The sequence below is a fragment of the Pseudophryne corroboree genome, chromosome 2, assembly GCF_028390025.1.
Source record: "Pseudophryne corroboree isolate aPseCor3 chromosome 2, aPseCor3.hap2, whole genome shotgun sequence".
Taxonomy (NCBI): Eukaryota; Metazoa; Chordata; class Amphibia; order Anura; family Myobatrachidae; genus Pseudophryne; species Pseudophryne corroboree.
Genome location: NC_086445.1, coordinates 228,877,486 through 228,898,100, shown reverse-complemented (window position 1 = coordinate 228,898,100; position 20,615 = coordinate 228,877,486). Strand labels below are relative to the sequence as shown.

The window sequence follows — 20,615 nt, the reverse complement described above, 5'->3', positions numbered from 1 at the left end:
GTAACAGCAAATCATCGGCATATGCCGAGACCTTAAGTTCATGAGATCTTATCATAATTCCCCGCCAGGTGGGATCTAGATAGCAGTGCCGAATGAGAGGGTCTAAGGCGAGGTTGAAAAGGAGTGGAGACAGGGGACATCCCTGTCTGGTACCTCTGTGTAGGGCGAAAGCATCAGTATTCATCCCATTTATGGTAAGAAATGCGGAGGGCAAGGTATACAAAGTGCGGAAAAAACGGACAAAGCTCGTACCAAACTGTTGCCAGTAAAGTACTCGTAATAAATGGTGCCAGGAGACCCGATCGAATGCTTTGTCAGCATCACAGCTTACTAATAAAGACGAACCATGCGGCGTTTGAGCCGAGTTTGTCAGAGCAGCTACCAGTTGCCTTATATTATGTACCGATGCTCTCCCCCTCACAAAGCCAGTCTGGGATGGGTGGAGTATTCTGGACAAAATTGGTTGTAATCTATTTGCCAAAAGGGCAGATAAAAGTTTAAAATCTTGGTTTAACAAGGAAATCGGGCGATAAGATTGCACTAGGGTAGGGTCCTTGCCTGGCTTTGGCAATACTACGATGCAGGCTTGGTTGAAGGTGGGAGGAGCGGCCTTACCAGTCAGGATGGAATTGAATAAAGCTAGTAAATGAGGTGTCACATGTGGTAATAGCATCTTATACTCAGCACTCAGTCCGTCTGGGCCGGGGGACTTGCCATTAGCAAGGTTTTTGATTAATGTGGTTAGTTCTAGGTCAGTGACAGGGTCTGACAGGGAGTCCCGTTCCTACTCTGTTAACGTAGGAGAGTCGGCTGACCTGAGGAAGGCCATGCCCTCAGTAGCGTCATCCGGGGGGGCTGTGTATAGATCTTTGAAATAATCTAAAAAGGCATTAGCGATATCCCCTGAGTCAGCTAATGTTTGAGTAGTAGTAGTAGTAAGAGTAAGAACATTGGTAACCGGACGCTGGCTGCGAACTACACTAGCTAAGAGTTTTCCGGCCTTATTGCCCCATCTGAAATATTTGTGTTTTTGATAATCTAAGGTATATTGCGCTCTTTCTGTGCACAATGTATCAAAGAGTTGTTTCGTTTTGAGATATATATTACGATTAGTATCTGTCGGTGAGGACAGGAAGGAAGTATAGGAATTGGTGAGTTTCATACTCAAATCCCGGAATCTTCCCGCAAGCGTCTTACGTTTATTCGCAACATACGCTATGATATGACCCCTTAGTACTGGCTTGGAAGCTGACCAAAAGAGATTTATATCATCAGTATGCTGAATGTTATCATCGACATAATTCAAAAAGTTACTCTCTAAGTAAGATTTGAAATCTGGGGCCGTAGATAAATAAGCAGGAAATCTCCAGTTATACGCAGTAATTTTAGGGGAGAGTAAAGAGCCATGTGGGTGCGTGATCAGAGCTAGCTATATTTTCCACTTTAGTATCATAAATTCTAGAGGACAACGTTGTGGAGAGTAGCCAATAGTCTATCCTGGAAAAGGTGTGGTGCGGGTGTGAATAGAAGGTGTATTCTCGGCTGTCTGGATGCTGAAATCACCAGGGGTCATACAAATTCATAGTGGACTGTAGGAAGTGTAATGCAGTGGAGAGGGAGGATCCATCACTGCTAAAAGTTCCTGATCTATCTAAAGTTGGGTTCAAAGCGGTATTGAAATCTCCTCCTAAAATAAGCTGTCCTTCGGCCCAATCCTGCAAGCGGACATAAATATCAGTAAAAAAGCGTTGTGTCCTGAATTTGGGGCATATAGGTTTGCTAGAGTATACAATTCCCCTTCTATCCGAATCTTTATAAATAAATACCTGCCTTCCTGATCTCCAAGCGTGTCCAGAATGGAATACCTAAGAGATTTGTTAAATATAATCACAACCCCCCGTTGTTGTTTTTTTTTTAAGAGAAGGAAGCTGCCTTATAGTCTTGAATCCAGTTATCCCTAAGGACATTAGGGTCCCCAGACTTCCAGTGAGTCTCTTGTAGTAATGCCACATCTGGTTTCAACCGTTTCAGATGCTGCAGTACTTTTCTACGTTTTATTGGTGTATTTAAACCCTCCACATTCCAAGTAAGGAATTGTAACCATGTTTTAGTTCTAGGGGAAGTAGCCATGTTAACTTTCAAACTAACCAACACCTGTCCTTTCGGACGGAGATATCAAAGACACAACAATGATCAAGGATTCCCATATCCCAGCGAGTAGGGAAACCAAGAGCGACCCACGCCACATGAAAAACATTAGGAACATTGTCATATAACAAAATGCAGTATGTCCTATTTTCAAAAATTTTTGAACCCAGAATTTAGGTCCATGTAACCTAATATAAACCAAATACCATTTTCCGATCAGAGGAAGGGGGGGGGGGGGACGGAAAGGGAAGCAGAAGAGGGAAAAAATGGAGAGAGAAAAAGAATAGAAACATAACTTGTGCGTCCCATGGGAAGCATCGATATAGGAAACCTGGTAATATAACATTAGTAATACAAATGGTAATAAAGAGCATCAACGGTAAAATAGTGCCATACATATGTGCAGTTTTGAGGGATGTAGTAAACACTATTCACTATTCACATAGCCAGGGTCTAATATCAGTCTCCGAACCTAGAAGCAAGGGACGAGGAGCTTTGTAAGGAGTCGGAAAAAGATTTGGAGGCAGTCACTGTGTCAAATAAGTGGGATTTGCCATTGTGATGTACCCGCAGCTTTGCCGGGTAGAGCAATGCGAAGCGGATCCCTGCACCAAATAGAATCTTGCAGACCGGTGAGAATTCCCGTCTTCTCATAGCTACGTTATAGGAAAAGTCCTGGAAGAGAAGCAGTTTATCACCATGATAGGAGAGTTCCTGAACTTTACGGTACGCCTCCATCACTTTGACTTTATCCATATAATTGAGGAATTTAAAGATGACCGGTCGAGGCCTGCGTTGATCTGCTTGGTGATCAGGGCCTATGCGGTGGGCTCATTCAGTGATCATCGATTCTCCATCAGCCATACAGCCCAATTCCGTTGGCAACCAACAGGAGACCAAGGTGATCAGATCTTTGGGTTTGACATTCTCTGATAAGCCAATCAAACGTAAGTTGTTTCGACGATTGCGATTCTCCAAGTCCTCAAGCTTATCTTGCATGGCAATGATGGAGGTTTTGTGAGTATCTATGATGGAGCGTGCTGTAGTAAGGTTGTCTTCAAGATTGGAGATACGCTGCTCAGCTTCGTCAAGTCTAGCATTATGTTCCTTCAGTTGCGTCATGGTGGAATCAATGGCTTCCTTTAAACCAGCAAGCTTTTTGTCCAACAATGGGGAGAGCAGATCAGAGATTTCCTGAGCTCTGGCCACAGATGCCGTTGCATATTTAGAAGGATCGATCACCCCCTCCAGGATATCGGTGTTTGGTGGGGAAGACGGAGGACTAGAAGGGGTGGACGCCGAAGCTCTGGTGTCCCGAACTTTTGCCGGGCGCCCCCACTTTGCATTCTTGGCCACGTATTTATCCATGAGAGCAAAAAAGATAAAATAAAATAATAAAAGTCAAATATCCTGCCCAGCAGGGAGTAATGGTTAGCCTAAGTAAGACGAGCTGTGTTGCACTGTATCGGTGTGACCATAGGATAATGTAGTCCAAGATACAAAGTACAAAGGAGGTGTCACTGTTGATAGCGGAGCGATGTGTTTGGGCCCCGGCGCCAATCAAGGTATCACCGTGGAGTACAGTGGTCTCAGGGGAGGGGGATTTATATAGAAACACTCCCCGTTTCGGGTGATGTAGTGGTCGTGCGATGAGAGATCCCCAAGCACAATCTCTAGGCGCACTAAGAGGTCAGGTATCCCCACAAGCTCCTATGTAGAGCGTGAACGAGAGGAAACTGAAGGTGGGGGGTTGAGAGTAACCAGATGAGGGGATCACCGTCCCAGAAGTGTTAGCTGGTCTCACTTTATGACTGCGTCACAGTTATTAGTAGTATAAGAGAAGTTGTAGGTATTGCCGGTCCCAGGTAAGCACCCACCGGTGCTACAGAGCTTATGATCTTAACTGCTGAACATCAGAGAGCCCACAATCTGCGCAACAGTGGCACTTCTGGTGTAACAGGAGATGGAAGTAGAGCCCAGAAAATAAAGATGGTGCCTGCAGGGGATAAGTGGCCTCAGCAACGTGAGCGGAGTATAGGGGCTGATGTGACTCTGTCACCAGGCGACAAGGGGGAGTATCAGACCAGTGGGCTAATGTGCTGTCATGCTGATCTGTGTTTAATTAAGCAGCGTACCTGGATGGGTGCAAGGAGTCCAGAACCTGGGTTAATGGCAGGGAACAGACATATAGCGAGGAGTGAGCGCTAGTGTCCCAGGGTGCAGTGGAAGAAGGAGCAGTACCTCCGGTGGTGCAGGCTGTAAGAGACAATCAGCTGGAGGTGGACTGGCGGCTGCAGCGTTAATCCTGGAGCGCACCGAAGTTAGGACGGTAAGTGAGCCGTCAGGACCATCAGCAGACGTCTTCGGTGTGTAGCCAGGAGACCGGAGGATGCAGCAGGGAAGCCAGCCACAGGAGTGCCCGGCCGCTTCCAAAATAGCGACAGCGGGCAGTGCGCACCACAGCTGGTGCTCGGGTTCCGGGGGAAAGGTGCGGTGGGGAGCCGGGGAGACGGACGCCTCTTGCCCACCAGTATCTCCGGCGGTCACCAGCTTACGGTGGAGTCCAGGAGACCGCTCACTCCGCACTAATTGCCGATCTCAGAAGTGGGAGACAGAGAGCTCTTGCTAAAACGCGGCCTTCTCTTGGTCCGCCCACCGGAAGTCTCCAATTCGACTTTTTTAAAGTCGAATTGAGATGGGCATTGAATAGCCCTTGTCAGTTCCATTCCAACAAATGCATATCGTAATGGATCCGACCTCAATTGAATATACCCGTAAATGTGCGTATTTCTCACATATAAGGGAACAAGCATGTAAAGTTTTGTTCTCTTTCAAATTACATGTTTACTGTTTCAGCTTGGGCCTATCGGAGTTAAGTGTGGATCATTGGGTCAACCCCAAAAGGTTGACATGCACAAAGTCGACATGGACAGAAGGTCGACACAGAAAATGTTTACACAGGAAAAAGGCCGACAGTTTTTTTTTTGTGGGGGGGGGGGGGGGGTGTTTGTATCATTTACTCCGTAAAAATGAGCGGGAACCCCAATTAGTGCACCGTGTACCCTAGCTGCGCCCGGCAAAGGTTTCTATTCCCAATCATAATATACATGAATGGTAAAGTGTGAAAATCTAGCAAAAAAACTCATGTCGACCTTATGACCATGTCGACCTATTGACTGTCGCTCTTAGTACTGTTGACCTATCATCTGGATAACATCTGAGTTGTAGCCTGATGTCTCCATTGTGTTTTCATGGCTTGTGGTTCCTGATTCTGAAAATGGCGTGTTGTATGGTTTTCTTCATCATTTAGCTTAGCTACACAAATATGTGTCTGTCACACTGTACTAAAGCCCTCTGTGTGAGAGGTGACATTTGTCACACGTCTGGGTGCTGATAATCCACACAGTGGCTGAAGAGATGAATGAATGGAAACCACCTCTCTTCCTGTAAGGAGACCAGTACATGCACAATTATACATATCTGCGCTATTTACGGAAGGTGTAATGGTTAGCATTACTGCCTCACAGCACTGAGGTCATGGGTTCGATTCCCACCATGGCTGTAATGGTGTGGAGTTTGTATATTCTCCCTGTACTTGTGTGGGTTTCCTCTGGGTACTCCAGTTTCCTCCCACAATCCAAAAATATACTGGTAGGTTAATTGGTTCCCAACAAAAATTAACCGTAGCATGAATTTGTCTGTGTACATGTGATAGGGAATATAGATTGTAAGCTCCACTGGGGCAGGGACAGTGCTGCGGCATATGTGTGCACTATATAAATAACTGGTGGTAATAAAATAATAATATTTACATATATTTGTGTATTTGGTACAGTTGTTCTTTATCAGTGCTATTGCCACATGTCATTTCTTGTTCTTCTAGCCCTCACCAGCTTTGAAGTAATAATCCAGTATGGTCTGGCAACTCCTGAGGGTCTGGCTGTAGATTGGATTGCTGGAAATATATATTGGGTAGAAAGTAACCTGGACCAGATTGAGGTGGCCAAGTTAAATGGTACAATGAGGACAACTCTTCTGGCTGGAGACATTGAGCATCCTCGCGCCATTGCCCTGGATCCTCGAAATGGGTTGGTATTTACAGTCACTTTAAAGTATTTTTTCATATTTTTTTCTTTCTGATTTTTTTTTTTACATTTCTTTTTTTCACGGAGTTTGGAACACTGTGGTGAAAAATATAGTGCATTCCCCGGCGTCTTCCTTCTTAGCAGTCTAGAGTTATTGTACAAGAAAGACACTCGGTGATCATGAGTGTATGTCATTATTATTGGGCAACGGCAATAATTTGCTATGCTACTTTTTGGGTTTTCAGAGTTCCCAGAGTAATTGTTTTCTAGATAAGTGATCTTATTAGTGTGCTTATATGTACCACGTCACAGAGCCCTGAAGTGACTGTTAATATGCTTGATATTTCACTGTACATTAGGGCAGATGTATAAAGCCTGGAGAACTGATAAAGCAGTGATAAGTGCACGGTGATAACACACCAGCCAATCAGCTCCAATATGTAAATTAATAGTTAGGAGCTGATTGGCTGGTGCGTTATCACCTTGCATTTATCACTGCTTTACATCTGCTCCATTATTCCATAACTTTTAATAAACCGAGTTGCTTTGTTTGAGTAGATCCTCCTGTAATATGAGGATCACAGTGTGTTTTGCATTCATTAACATTTAAACATTCTATCAAGCAACACTTTTTCAAAGCAACTTTCTTACTTGGGCGTTGACATTAACAAGAAATTGATACCATGGAGTCCAATACATTTAGAGTAGCTACAATGGACCGGATTTAAATTACAATTTCTTCAACACATTTCCTTATGAATTTAATTGAAAAGTGAATCTTTAAGTTGGCAACGAATAACTAAAAATCACAAGACATGTAAAAAACAAAACCCTACAATATGTTTTTGGTTTTTTTTTACTTGGTATATTGGAAAAGAGCATCTCTCGGTAGGAATGTGTGGTTCAGCTATTAGAATTCCCGCATAATACTGGCTCCTCTGACATTTTTCCATTGGTCATGGCCAAAGATAAGCTCGTGGGAATGTAATTGATAGTGTTGTTTCATCAGACCAGCGGGAGGTTCTTGCAAATGTTAAGAAATGGAATGCCAGAATTTTAGCCGTTGCTTAGCTTAAAAAACACTACCTAGTGTAGCCATCGGCTGTCTTAGGGAAACCAATAATTGCACTTCATGAGCATAAGAATTGTTAAAATTACTTGGCAGAGGTATATTGAAATGTTTATTAAGGTATTTGCTAGGAATTGCCTTTGCTTTACACAGCACATTTATTTTTGATTTTATGTACTTCTCAAGTAGTTTAATAGTTCCACTGCAGATGTGTATTTTTGATTTGCTAAAACTTAACCAAAATCACTGCTACATAGCGTATACTGTACATACCCATAGTTGCTACAGTAAAGCAAGCTTCCAGTAATCAATGTAAGCTGGCCATATACTGTATGATAGTGCAGCCGACAGGGAAGTGACTGCCTGATAACCAGATTGCCTTCATATACTACGTGATTTACAGAGGCAATCTCCACCCTGAAGTTGGATGCATGATAACTGAGTGGATTTGATGTTTTTGAAAACCAAGTGATTCAGATCATTTTTGAGACATTTCAGGCTGCGAGCGATTACTGATCAGTACCATATGCTGAACAATAATTGTTTAAACCAGTGATCTGATTTGTATGATTATCATGAAGTGTATGGCCGGTTTAAGATTAGGCTGACCAAAGCCAACATGTTAACTGTTGCTTTAAATATATTTATTAATAGTTCTTGTTATAGTACACACATTATACAGTGCTCTACAGAGAATATTCACTCATTCTGATCATTTCCTGCCCCAGTGGAGCTTACAGTCTATATTGCCTACCACATGGACACACATACAAATTAGGGTTAATTTTTATCAGAAGCCATTTCACCTACCAGTGTGTTTTTTGGATTGTGTGAAGAAAACAGAGGTCCTAGGGGAAACCCATACAAACATGGGAAGAACATATAAACTCATAGGACAATAAATTCATGACCCCAGGGCTGTGAGGGAGCAAAGCTAATTATTGCACCACCATGCTGCCTCATGTTGCACCACATTGTGTTATCTGTAACCTATAAACAATGACATTTAAAAGCGTATTAAGATCTATACGTCTGTATTTATTCGTAATGGGGTAAAATATAATCTTGCTTATTTAAAGAATCCTCTTCTGGACCGACTGGGATTCCAGTATGCCACGCATTGAAGCCGCCTCTATGAGTGGAGAGGGGCGCAGGATCATTCATAAAGAGACTGGATCAGGAGGGTGGCCAAACGGTCTCACTGTTGACTATCTGGAGGAACGTATTCTGTGGATAGACGCCAGGTATAACATAACCAGAATTTCACTTGCACACTTAAGGGGAGTTTGGAAACTCCAGAACAGAAATTGCTACAGTGTACTTACAATATACTGTATGTACAATTAGCTGTACAAAGTTTTACTATACACTTCTTTGATCTGTCCTATACTGTATAGTTGGAGGTCAGTGTCTGGTTTAATGTAGCCATATTTTTAGATATTCCCAATTTTATCATGAGGTGCTGGATCTTAACAGGGGTGTATCTATTTTTTTTCTTTCCTCCATTCTCCAGTAGAGAGATAATCATTTAATTTTCCTCTTAGGGATGAATCCAATTAGTCATGGTAAATTTCTATCTAATTAGCCCTGAAAGCCGGCACTTTAACGTGCCCATTTTTTGCAATACAAAAAAAAACACATGGATCCAGGAACTTATCCCGGATCCATGTTATTTTCATGTGAAACAACAGGCTACGATTGAGCTGCAAGATAATGACCATCAGCCAAAATCGCGGTAAAAGCCTGCTGCTTTTTTATGCGGAAAAGGCACAGTTGACTCCCCCCCCCCCTCAATGTCTGTTATGTATGTTTTATATAAAATGGTACTTGTTCAGCAGTGTATTGCTCATTGTAACCAAGTACATGGGGATCCTGAGCTGTATAACAGGAGGCCATGTACCTTGCTACCGCAGTCTGAGATGGCCTGCTTCAGCTAAAGGGTCAGGAGCTCCATATAGGCATGCTAGGGGTGGTCTTCAGTATGCCGAATGTCGGGATCCCGGCGCACAGTATACCGGCGCCGGAATCCCGACACCCGGCATACCGACAGATATTCTCCCTCGTGGGGGTCCACAACCCCCCTGGAGGGTGAATAAAACCATGCCCGCAGCGTGGCGAGCGCAGCGAGCCCGCAAGGGGCTCCTTTGTGCTCGCCATGCTGTCGGTATGCCGGCGGTCGGGCTCCCGGCGCCGGTATGCTGGTCGCCGGGAGCCCTGCCGCCGGCATACCATACTACACCCGCATGTTAGCACATCACCACATAGATGAGAGTACTTTTACTGCTACACAATCTGGTTTCTCAGCAGCGCTATCACAATGAGTGGGTAAGTCCTATTGGACAAAAGAACTATATACTTAAAATTTGTATATATATATGTGTGTATTTGAATATACATATTATATAATAATGCTAATACATACATAACTATATCCATAGTTTTAACAATATATATATCTTTTTGTAATGTGTTTTTTTTAGTTGTTATTTCTTGGATAAGATTACCGCGCCAAAAGAAAAGAGAACTACAGCATGACCGTGCCTTGCTTCTGCCTATGTTCCTGTTCATACGATTGTATTATGTTACTTTGATGTTGTGTTTGCTCCTCAGGTCAGATGCAATTTATTCTGCAAAGTATGATGGCTCTGGACACATTGAAGTACTTAAAGGCCATGAGTACTTATCTCACCCTTTTGCAGTCACACTGTATGGCGGAGAGGTGTACTGGACAGACTGGAGGACGAACACATTAGCAAAGGCAAATAAATGGACTGGTCACAATGTAACCATTGTACAGCGCACCAACACTCAGCCTTTTGACCTTCAGGTGTACCATCCCTCCCGCCAACCCCAAGGTACAAGCATACAGGGTGAAGGTGATACAATACACTGTTTACCCTTCCCCACATAGTGTTATGTGAAAACTGTTAGTAACTGCATACTACTACACGTTAGAACAAAAATGACCTACACAACAATTTAAAAACTTTATTTTTTTATTTTGCTGCTCAAACATGTGTAATCCTGGAAATGTACTGATTAGTGCTTGTAAGTTTGTTTTAATGGGACCACCCATTAAAACAAACCTCTGGTGGAATAGCCTCCCTTCAGAGGTGCTAGAGGCTAAGACAATAGAGCAATTTAAACATAACATTTAGACATAAGGATATCTTTACAAAGAAATAAGGATCAAATAAGGTTTGAGGTTAAAATATGGTAAAAAAGGGTCAGACTAGATGGGGCAAGTGGTTCTTATCTGCTGTCACATTCTATGTTTCTATGTTTACTTATAGCTCCAAATCCATGTGCGGCAAATGATGGGAAAGGGCCCTGCAGTCACTTGTGCCTTATTACTTACAACCAGTCCTTCTCCTGCGCTTGCCCACACCTCATGAGGCTGTCCCCAGACAAAAAGACATGTCTTGGTAAGTATACAAAACTCCTCCTTTCCATAACAAACCATTCTTGCCATTTTCACTCTTCTCTCTCATTAATGTTCTCATTTATTAACTTCATAGCATGAAGAAAACCTTAAATTATCACATGTGTAGCTTACAATGTCGTTTTTGTGTAGATTGGAATAATACAAGTGTAGAACATACTAAGGGTTTGTCCTGTATTCTATATAAAGTTGTCTGTGCTACAAAACACAACTTCTGTCTACACATGTAATCACTCCATGTCTGTGGCCACTTACAGAATCCAGGAGATTCCTCTTGTATGCTCGCCAGATGGAAATTCGCGGAGTGGACATTGACAACCCATATTACAACTACATCATCTCTTTCACTGTCCCGGATATTGACAATGTTACTGTAGTGGATTACGATGCCCTAGAACAGCGTATCTACTGGTCAGATGTCCGCACACAGACCATCAAGAGAGCGTTTATCAATGGCACAGGCGTAGAGACGGTCGTATCTGCTGGTATTAAGTTATACAATTGATGTTGTCTTTGTGTGTCTGTGTGGTTTCCATGCTGAAGCTTAAGTAGCAATGTGCAGCTGTTGTGTAGTATGCATTTATTCAAACCGATTTTACTTCTTTCTGTTGTGTATTTTTAATTCTTCATTTTATTTAAATAGTTTTTTTTTCTGTTACCCTTGCAGATTTACCTAATGCCCAAGGGCTGGCTGTTGATTGGGTGTCTCGGAACCTGTTTTGGACAAGTTACGATGCCAACAAGAAGCAAATAAACGTGGCTCGCTTAGATGGGTCATTTAAGAATGCAGTCATCCAAGGATTGGATAAACCCCACTGCCTAGTGGTGAATCCACTTGAAGGGTGTGTGTTTAACACAATTTATTTAGTTGACAGATGATATATTGAACACTTATATATCTTAGGGCAGAAGTTTCTGTTCTCTACTCAAGTAACCTTTAGCAGTCTTACTGTACAGAATATTTATCAATTCTGCACTCGTCTCTGCTCATGGATCTACTATAAAAGATAATCCAATTATCATTAGGTATAAGTATTTATTTTTATCTACATCAGAACAATAAGTGGCTCTTCCACGGGTGTCTATTCAAAAAACACACAGTCTTCTGGTTCCCTCCTTACAGATTTAGTATGTTGGGAGTTTGTATAGATATTATAGATCTTTGAAAAAGCACATTCAAATTTAATCTTATTTCACCATTATGAAGGCCCCGAACATGATTCGAATGGTGGGTCACATATTAAGATTATTTTTTCTCATGTTATCCACTGGGAAACACTGGGTTACATACAGAGAACACTTTAAATGTACCTCTTTACCCCATTGGCTGGCATTACGTTATGTTTTGTGTAGTGCTGTCTGGAGCTGGACACCCATTTTATAGCTACTTATGCTTCTTTAGAATTTTTTGATTTTTTTTCTTTTTCTTTTGTTCTTTGTATCGGCATCCTGGGAGCACTGCTATCTGCCGGCAGCCTGCTCTTATCATGTCACCCAGTCCCAGCCATCAGGGTGAGAATGGAAGCACAGCAAGATTTTTTTTGAAAATACAATTTTTCTTTAAAATTATATTTATAATAGAAGGCATTTTGAGATTTTTTCCTTTTTTTTTTTTTTTTTTTTGAGTTGTACAATGACTGTTAAAGGTGTATGAGCCTGCTTGAAACACTGTCAAACCCATTAGCGGTTCTAGGTTTTTCTGACTGTTTTAATATGCTATAATTTCAAACCTGTTAGACATGGTTTGGGCACCTTGAGTAGGTACCTTTTTGTTGTATGGTATTTGCATGGTTTGTGTTGTGAAAGGTTACACCTGTTCCTACACATTGGTCTGTAACTTTGGATGATGGCTGCAGGACTCAGCGGAGAATATACAGCAGATTTCATTTTCTGTAGCTTGGGCATTGAAAATTGTTCTTTTCTTAAGAAAGTTCTTGGTAGTCCGCTGATCCTGTTTATAAACAGAGGGAATTACCCAGTGGAGTTGTACTTGAACATTCTGTATATGGAGGGCTTGGCATCTATGGATAGGTGTGTAAGTGGTACATAGGAGAATATGACTACTTCCTGTTCCAATCTGGCTGCTCCTCTATTCCTGGCTGGTCTGTATGTGGGGGTGGATTGTAGCAGTTTCCAGTAATGTGGAAATAAGCAGAGCCATCTGTGTGGGAGAGCTGGGTTCATTACGGGAAATTAAAGTGAGGAAATGGTGGATCAGACATGGTGACAGTGTCACGCAGACCCCAGGACTGATCCAGGAATTCACTGGCTACCTTTTAATAAAACTATTATGGTTAGAGGTTTATAGTTTATTCTTATCCTGCCGAAATGCATTGAAATAGAGTTAGCCATCACGCAGGACACTGTATATATTACAACAGCTAAAGTATAGAAATCTGATATTAATGAATAACAGCTGCTGTCATTATTAGATGACTCAGAACATGCAGACGTGTTATGTTGCATGGAAACTTTGTCTTTCTTTATCAATAAACAAAGAGAGGTTTGTGTGAATGATTATGGCCTCCCTTACTGATAACCAAGACTATTATGTTTTTAAATGGGTGATAAAATATTAACTGCTTTTTAGTAGTTTTCCGTGTATCTATATGCAGCATGGCACGAAGGTGCCTTTGCTGATCATACTCAAAACAGAAAATACTTGTTCCACATTTCAAGGACGATTAGGCTTTCCTTATGTTATACACATGGATGAATGGCATGGTAACGAGCTCTTTAGGTTCATGACATTATTTGGGGGTACCGCAAGTAGCCATAGGGGGGTATGCAATTAGCTCCAGTAATCTCGGAGCTACTGATTTCGCCCACCTTCCTATTCAATTAAGGCTGTTTTCACCTGTTTTTCGGGAAATTGTCACCAATGCGTTTTCACCTTTTAGTGAAAAGGCATTGGTGAAAAGTGGTGTTTTTGCCAGCGCAGGTGAGATAACATGTGGATTTGCCAATACACATGTTTTTCGTTCCTGCTGAATTTTTCGCCTAGGGGAAAAAACAGCCCTGCTATTGAATAGGCAAATCCCTATTCAACCTAAAAATAGCGAAAAGTCCTGTTTTTTTGCCTAGGCAAAAAAACCAGAGGCCTAATTGCATACCCCCATAATCCTTTAAAACAAAGTTTACTCCTATGACAAATAGCATGTGAGTGTCCTCGAAACAGATATATATTTTTTGCATTGATTAAAATGTAGAATACTCTTTGCTACTTTATGTGCTGACTGCGACTTCCTCCGTAAACACTGAGCATATCACTTGGAACGGGATGCAGTTAAGATACCAGCTGTCGAGATCCCGGCAGTCGGAAAACCGGGGCCGGAATCCCGACACCCGTCAGAATGCCGACACCAGATCTTAGGAACAGCTTGTCAAATTAGTGCTTGTCTTAAACTATAGGGTGTTCATACAATAACTGACACTATTCACAGCATTGTAACAAATGAACTTCTGCATACTTTTATTTATATAAATATATAATGCTAGTTTCACTGAAATCAGACTGCTAGCTCATTTTCTATAATGCTCTGAGTTAGTGTCCATTATTTCATGAACACTCTACTTTCAAATAGAAATATGGTATACTATGAAAGTTTTTTTTCTCATTTACAATTGGATAGAGCTTAGAAGGCGTGAGAATAACTAAGTACAGAACACTATCTCAAGGTGAGACTGCTGTCTTGGATGATGTGCGAGTTTACAGAAGTAAAAAAACAAAGCAGCAAAAACTTACATTTTTGCATTTTTAAAGCAGCAATCCCATAAAAAAATAGATTGTCTTCTGTAGGATGTTGGAACTTTAAATATTTAAAAAGTCTTCAGGTCCTCTATTTTTCATATTTCCATCTCGCAGGGTTTTTTCTTTTTTTTTTTTCCATGCGTTCTCATCAAGTTGCTGTGCATACCTAATGTACTTTTTTTTTTTTTTTTTTAAATCTCCAACTCTAATTGACTTCCTGAGAACCAAAGCGGGCAAAAGATCCTCTGGTCCTGAAGCTTTATCCTTCCACCACATGCTTCCTTCTGTGAAAGAACTCATGGGGCAGTGATTAGGGGTTCTGTGCTGTCACTGTGCCATCAGGCAGGGCATTAACTCCTGCCTGATGGCTGCGTTGACACAGGGTACATCCTACGCAGTGGTGACTTTTGATGTACAGGCTCATGGGGTTGGCCAGTGGCGCACCTTGTGACTGATTTTGCTATGCAGTAGAAATTTAGTCTACATAGACACTGGCCAACAGCCACTATTCTCTTCTGTGTCCCCAACTTCAGGAAGTGACTTGAGCTGGGGTAGGAGTGCATAGGTGATTGTGTGCGGTGTACTCTGCATATTTTATTGATGGACTCTGTCTGTACTTTTTCTACTTTGTAATGTGTGACATTTTACTCTTGTAGACATTCAGGTATGGACAGCTTATGCACCGCTTGGGAAGTGGTAGATCACAGGTTCTGGGGAAAGTCTGAGACATTGAGGATTCCTAGTGTTTGGACAAGGATTTTGCAGGACTGCATGTGGTGGCTGATTTAGCAGTGCTGGTGGTTTGGCAGGCACTACACATCCTGGGCAGCAAGGAGTCAGTTGAAACTGGCAATATGCTATTACATGTAGATTTGCTAACTTTCTATTCATTACCGTAAGAGGATACAGATAACTCGGATACACCTCAAATTGTGCCCCGTTACAGCAATTGTTTAAAGCCAACACTATTCCAATTCCTAATGCCATAGCTATAAAGTGTGGAATGCATAGATTATTCTAGGCTACTTTTACAGCAAGTCTATTTATGTAGTGGCTTGTGCCTCACCGAGACCCATTTTAGCCTCTGCTTCTGTCAATACAGTAAGTCAATGAAAATATAGTCAAAGCAACTCTTACAAGGTTTGCAGTCAGGGAGGTCTAGGTCTGAATTAGCAACTTTGGGAGAACATCTGGGAGGCATCTGAACATCTGCAGCTCTTGATGGTGGTCAAATTAAAGTCAGAATTTCTGCTTTCGTGGTCTCAACTCAGAGTCCTCAGTGTCCAAGATTAATCTGGAGTCTCTACCTTTTTCAGGCGATGTCTTATTTGGCCTTGAGTTGGATTAGATTATTAATGAGGCAATGGCAAAAAGAATTATTTCCTGTCATTATATGTGACACAATAGTGGGGCTGTCTGTTTTAATGCTTTCACATTGACTGTAAAGGCAGATGACAGGGATTGATAAGGTAGTTCTCCACTCCATGTAGAGAGCAGCAAAATTCAGGCTCTTCTCTTTGGTCTGGCTTCTGCTCCACTGGTATGCGCACAGATTGTGGCAGTCAGTGCTGCTTATCTACTGTCTAGAGTCTATGTTGACAATCTCTTGATGAACACAAAATTTCAGACTTCTTTGTGCACATTTCCAAAAGAGTACAATAGTTGAATAATACATTATCATAAATCCAACCTGGTCCTTACCAGCGCCTGGTCTTCTGGGTCTGCTATTCCCCACTTGACAGCAGTGGCTGTTTCATCCAGGTTGAAAGATGATCTATTTACAAGAACTAGTGAAGTGTCTGTTGGCTGTTAGAGGAATATCCATGCATTTCTGCATATGAGAGATGGTTTAGAAGATGTGTAATTTGCACAGTTCTATTCAAGGGCATCCTAAAATGAAAGATGCCAGCCTTCAGGAATGGATAAGACCAGTGCCTCTCTGAACTTTAAGAAGTTACATAAAAATTGCTCTCAACAGTTTGCAGGGAATTGAGAGGAGGAATATGGTGTTTGGTGTACCAGCTAATTTTTTGTACAAAATAAATGATTTTTGAATAAAAAATTATTTCATCAAGGTTTCCGAGAGATCTGTACAGAAATAGTTCTCATCTCACCACACATGGGTGCATTAGCCACTAAATGTTTAAACTTTAATTATTTGATTATTGTTTACAGTGTACACTGTATATGTTACCTTTCACTTTCCACATACGCCAGAGACTCTTCTATCAATCAACATGGACTGCTGTGTAAAATCAGACATTTGCAACGACAGACACCAGCCTCCTAAAGCAACTCAGCCACCCTTACACACATTGGCAGGACCAGTATTTTGTAGGCTGAACCAATATCCACCAGGTGGCAGGGTATCCATTCACTAGGAATTAGCAATGTCGCTAAGACAGCCTTCAAATACAGGTTGAGTATCCCTTATCCAAAATGCTTGGGACCAGAAGTTTTTTGGATATCTGATTTTTCCGTATTTTGGAATAATTGCATTCCATAATGATATATCATGACAATGGGACCCAATTCTAATCACAGAATGCATTTATGTTTCATATACACCTTATACACACAGCCTGAAGGTCATTTTATCCAATAATTTTAATAACTTTGTGCATAAAACAAACTTTGTGCACATACACACAATTACACACAATTCATTTATGTTTCATATACACCTTATACACACAGCCTGAAAGTCATTTAATACAATATTTTTTATAACTTTGTGTATTAAACAAAGTTTGTGTACACCTATCCATCAGAAAACAAAGATTTCACTATCTCAGTCTCACTCAAAAAATTCCGTATTTCGGAATATTTGGATATGGGATACTCAACCTGTATATGAAAATGCAGTCTTTGCATTCACTAGGATCTAGTCACTAAATTGCATGATTTTCAGCATAGACAAATTGTTGTCAAGACCTGTCCCTATACAAATGGGATCTATTTGTGTGTGTAATGGGTCACTGATTCCTTATGAATTGACATATTTAACTTTCATCAATATTGGTAATGTCCGCGAGATGACAGTCTCTGTGTTGGGATAGCTTTTATATATCAAACATATAGATATTGCTAGGAGTTCTCTGATCCAATGAGTCCTTACTGGATTGAAAATGATGCGGGGCTGAAAAACATGGGTGATGTAGCTGGGGGTGAGTATCCCGTAGAATGGTGAAATGAAACGAGGAAGAGCACACAAGTGATTAAATAACATCTGTCTGATTGCTGTCACCACATTAGCAGTGTCATCAAAAAAAATGAAGCAAGAGATTACATTGCTGACAAATATCACAGAAAAAATAAATGACATGAGCAGTTTTGTATTTGCAATACTGTCACGTTTAATTGCTCCTACATAATTACCCCTCACAGCAGTCACAAAATTGTAAATAATAATAATATGTAATTATTATCTGCACCTGCCATGAATTTGATTACTTTTTTTTTTTCTGCAATGATAACATTTCTGAATGTCCTGATGGCTTTCTCCCAATCACTAGCGTCATGTTTCCTGGCTGGACATGCTGCAGTGATGATGCTCTAACTGATCACACTGTCTAATGTAAATGTATGTAATAATGACCGGAACCTCACATGGATCCTGCATAAATACTGTAAACTTCTGTTCCATTGCACATTTTTTTTCTTATCTTGTTCTGGGGTGGGCACGTGTTTGCCAAACTGAACTTCGTATTCAATATGTTTCTTTCAGGAAACTCTACTGGACCGATGGTGACAATATCAGCATGGCTAATATGGATGGCACAGAACGGCAAGTCCTCTTTACCGGTCATAAAGGACCGGTTGGTAAGCAAACTACACACATCTAGCACTTTTAACATCCACTGGTCACCTCAGATGTGCATATGGATCAGCGAATGTTTCCTTACCACTCAGACAAATGTTCTTAGCTTTATGCGGTCTATTCATAGAGCAGAGAAAAGCTTTGTTTCTCATGCAGGTTATCCACAGGATAACATTGGGATATGAGGTAGCGACAGCGGACTGGCACCAAACGATCAAAGCTTTCGGCCTCCCAAAATACAACAGACCCATCCCTATATCCCCGCCTCCTGGCTCAGGCAAATCAGTTTTATGTTTGGTGCGGCAGGAGCCGGACCATGGTCAATGGGCTGCTGGTTTTTAGCAGCCATAAGCTTTTTTTATTTTAATTTTATAGTTTTACTAGTTTTTTTTTTTTTTTTAACAATCTTTCTAAAAAGCGTCTTACACGTACCTTAGAGTCGCTCCAGCAACTCCCCGCCAGGTTGCAACGAGGCTTACAGTGCTGTTTCGGCGGGTGTCTCTGTAGGATGTTCTAGCAAGTCCAGCAGATGTTACCAGGCTGTGGCCATAGCATCGGGAGAAGGTAAGGCATCAGTTCCACTTAGCAGGGGAAACGCGAGACACAGCCGCACTGTTTCGGGATGGAGACTACCGAACAGTCGCTGACATGGCTGCCACCTCGGGTGCACTATCGCTAGGCCTCAGGGATCATAGGCTCCAGGGGTAGTATGAGGCCGCAATCCCTAGGGTTGATGTCAGCAGTGGGGAGTAAGACGCTCCCTTGGTCGCCCCTCCCCCCGGTTCTTGACCAGTTTTCTTCAAGTTTCCCGCCATGAACTGAGTTCCCGCTTCCGTCTGAGACGCTGTGTATCTAAGTGGACCCAGTCACAGCATAGCCAGCTGTATGACTGGTGCATCGGTGCTCACTGTAGGTTCACGGGGCGGTTGTGTTCACTAGTAGCGTCTGGATCCACTCAGCGTTCGCTAATGTATTGATCGATACTGGAAGCGGGGTGATGTCTCCCTGTATCCCACTCTCCTGAGCCGGGTTATACAGCACTAAGTCTCTATCTACCTTTTGAGTACGAATAGTTGGATAAGTGCCTGATGCATAGGAAGCAACAACACACAAGCACAATAAAGTGATCCCCTGGCGCTAATTCTTAATTTGATTTGTGTATATGTCCTATAGCAGAATATTTAAAAAATCTACATGCAGCTCACTGTAAAGGGGGAATTCTCTACCCCCTTACCTCAATGCAAAAAAAAATAAAAAAAAAAATATATATATATATACAGACAGCGCAAGTAGATTTCTTATTAAAATACCTTTTCTCTAACGTCCTAGTGAATGCTGGGGACTCCGAAAGGACCATGGGGAATAGCGGCTCCGCAGGAGACTGGGCACAAAGTAAAAGCTTTAGGACTAGCTGTTGTGCACTGGCTCCTCCCCCTATGACCCTCCTCCAAGCCTCAGTTAAGATTTTGTGCCCGAACGAGAAGGGTGCAATCTAGGTGTCTCTCCTGAGCTGCTTAGAGTAAAAGTTTAAATAGGTTTTTTTTATTTTCAGTGAGACCTGCTGGCAACAGGCTCACTGCATCGAGGGACTAAGGGGAGAAGAAGCGAACTCACCTGCGTGCAGAGTGGATTGGGCTTCTTAGGCTACTGGACATTAGCTCCAGAGGGACGATCACAGGCCCAGCCATGGATGGGTCCCGGAGCCGCGCCGCCGGCCCCCTTACAGAGCCAGAAGAGTGAAGAGGTCCAGAAAATCGGCGGCAGAAGACGTCCTGTCTTCAATAAGGTAGCGCACAGCACCGCAGCTGTGCGCCATTGCTCTCAGCACACTTCACACTCCGGTCACTGAGGGTGCAGGGCGCTGGGGGGGGCGCCCTGGGACGCAATGAAAATACCTTAAATGGCTAAAAATACATCACATATAGCTCCTGGGCTATATGGATGTATTTAACCCCTGCCAGTTTTCCACAAAAAAGCGGGAGAAAGGCCGCCAAAAAAGGGGCGGAGCCTATCTCCTCAGCACACAAGCGCCATTTTTTTCCTCACAGCTCCGTTGGAGGAAGGCTCCCTGACTCTCCCCTGCAGTCCTGCACAACAGAAACAGGGTAAAACAAGAGAGGGGGGGCACTAAATTGGCATATTAATATATACAGCAGCTATATTAGGGAAAAACACTTATATAAGGTTATCCCTGTATATATATAGCGCTCTGGTGTGTGCTGGCAAACTCTCCCTCTGTCTCCCCAAAGGGCTAGTGGGGTCCTGTCCTCTATCAGAGCATTCCCTGTGTGTGTGCTGTG

General features: G+C 42.2%; 1 protein-coding gene across 5 annotated transcripts in view; it reads left to right on the top strand.

Moving 5' to 3' along the window:
• LRP1 (LDL receptor related protein 1) overlaps window positions 1-20,615 on the top strand; it is a 486,645-nt gene that overhangs the window by 329,002 nt on the left and 137,028 nt on the right. For all 5 annotated transcript variants that reach the window (XM_063952427.1, XM_063952428.1, XM_063952429.1 and 2 more), the window contains 7 exons: window positions 6,032-6,236; window positions 8,382-8,546; window positions 9,913-10,157; window positions 10,596-10,727; window positions 11,002-11,229; window positions 11,412-11,586; window positions 18,223-18,317. In XM_063952427.1, coding sequence (XP_063808497.1) covers window positions 6,032-6,236; window positions 8,382-8,546; window positions 9,913-10,157; window positions 10,596-10,727; window positions 11,002-11,229; window positions 11,412-11,586; window positions 18,223-18,317 — 1,245 coding nt within the window. The remainder of the gene's footprint in view (window positions 1-6,031; window positions 6,237-8,381; window positions 8,547-9,912; window positions 10,158-10,595; window positions 10,728-11,001; window positions 11,230-11,411; window positions 11,587-18,222; window positions 18,318-20,615) is intronic.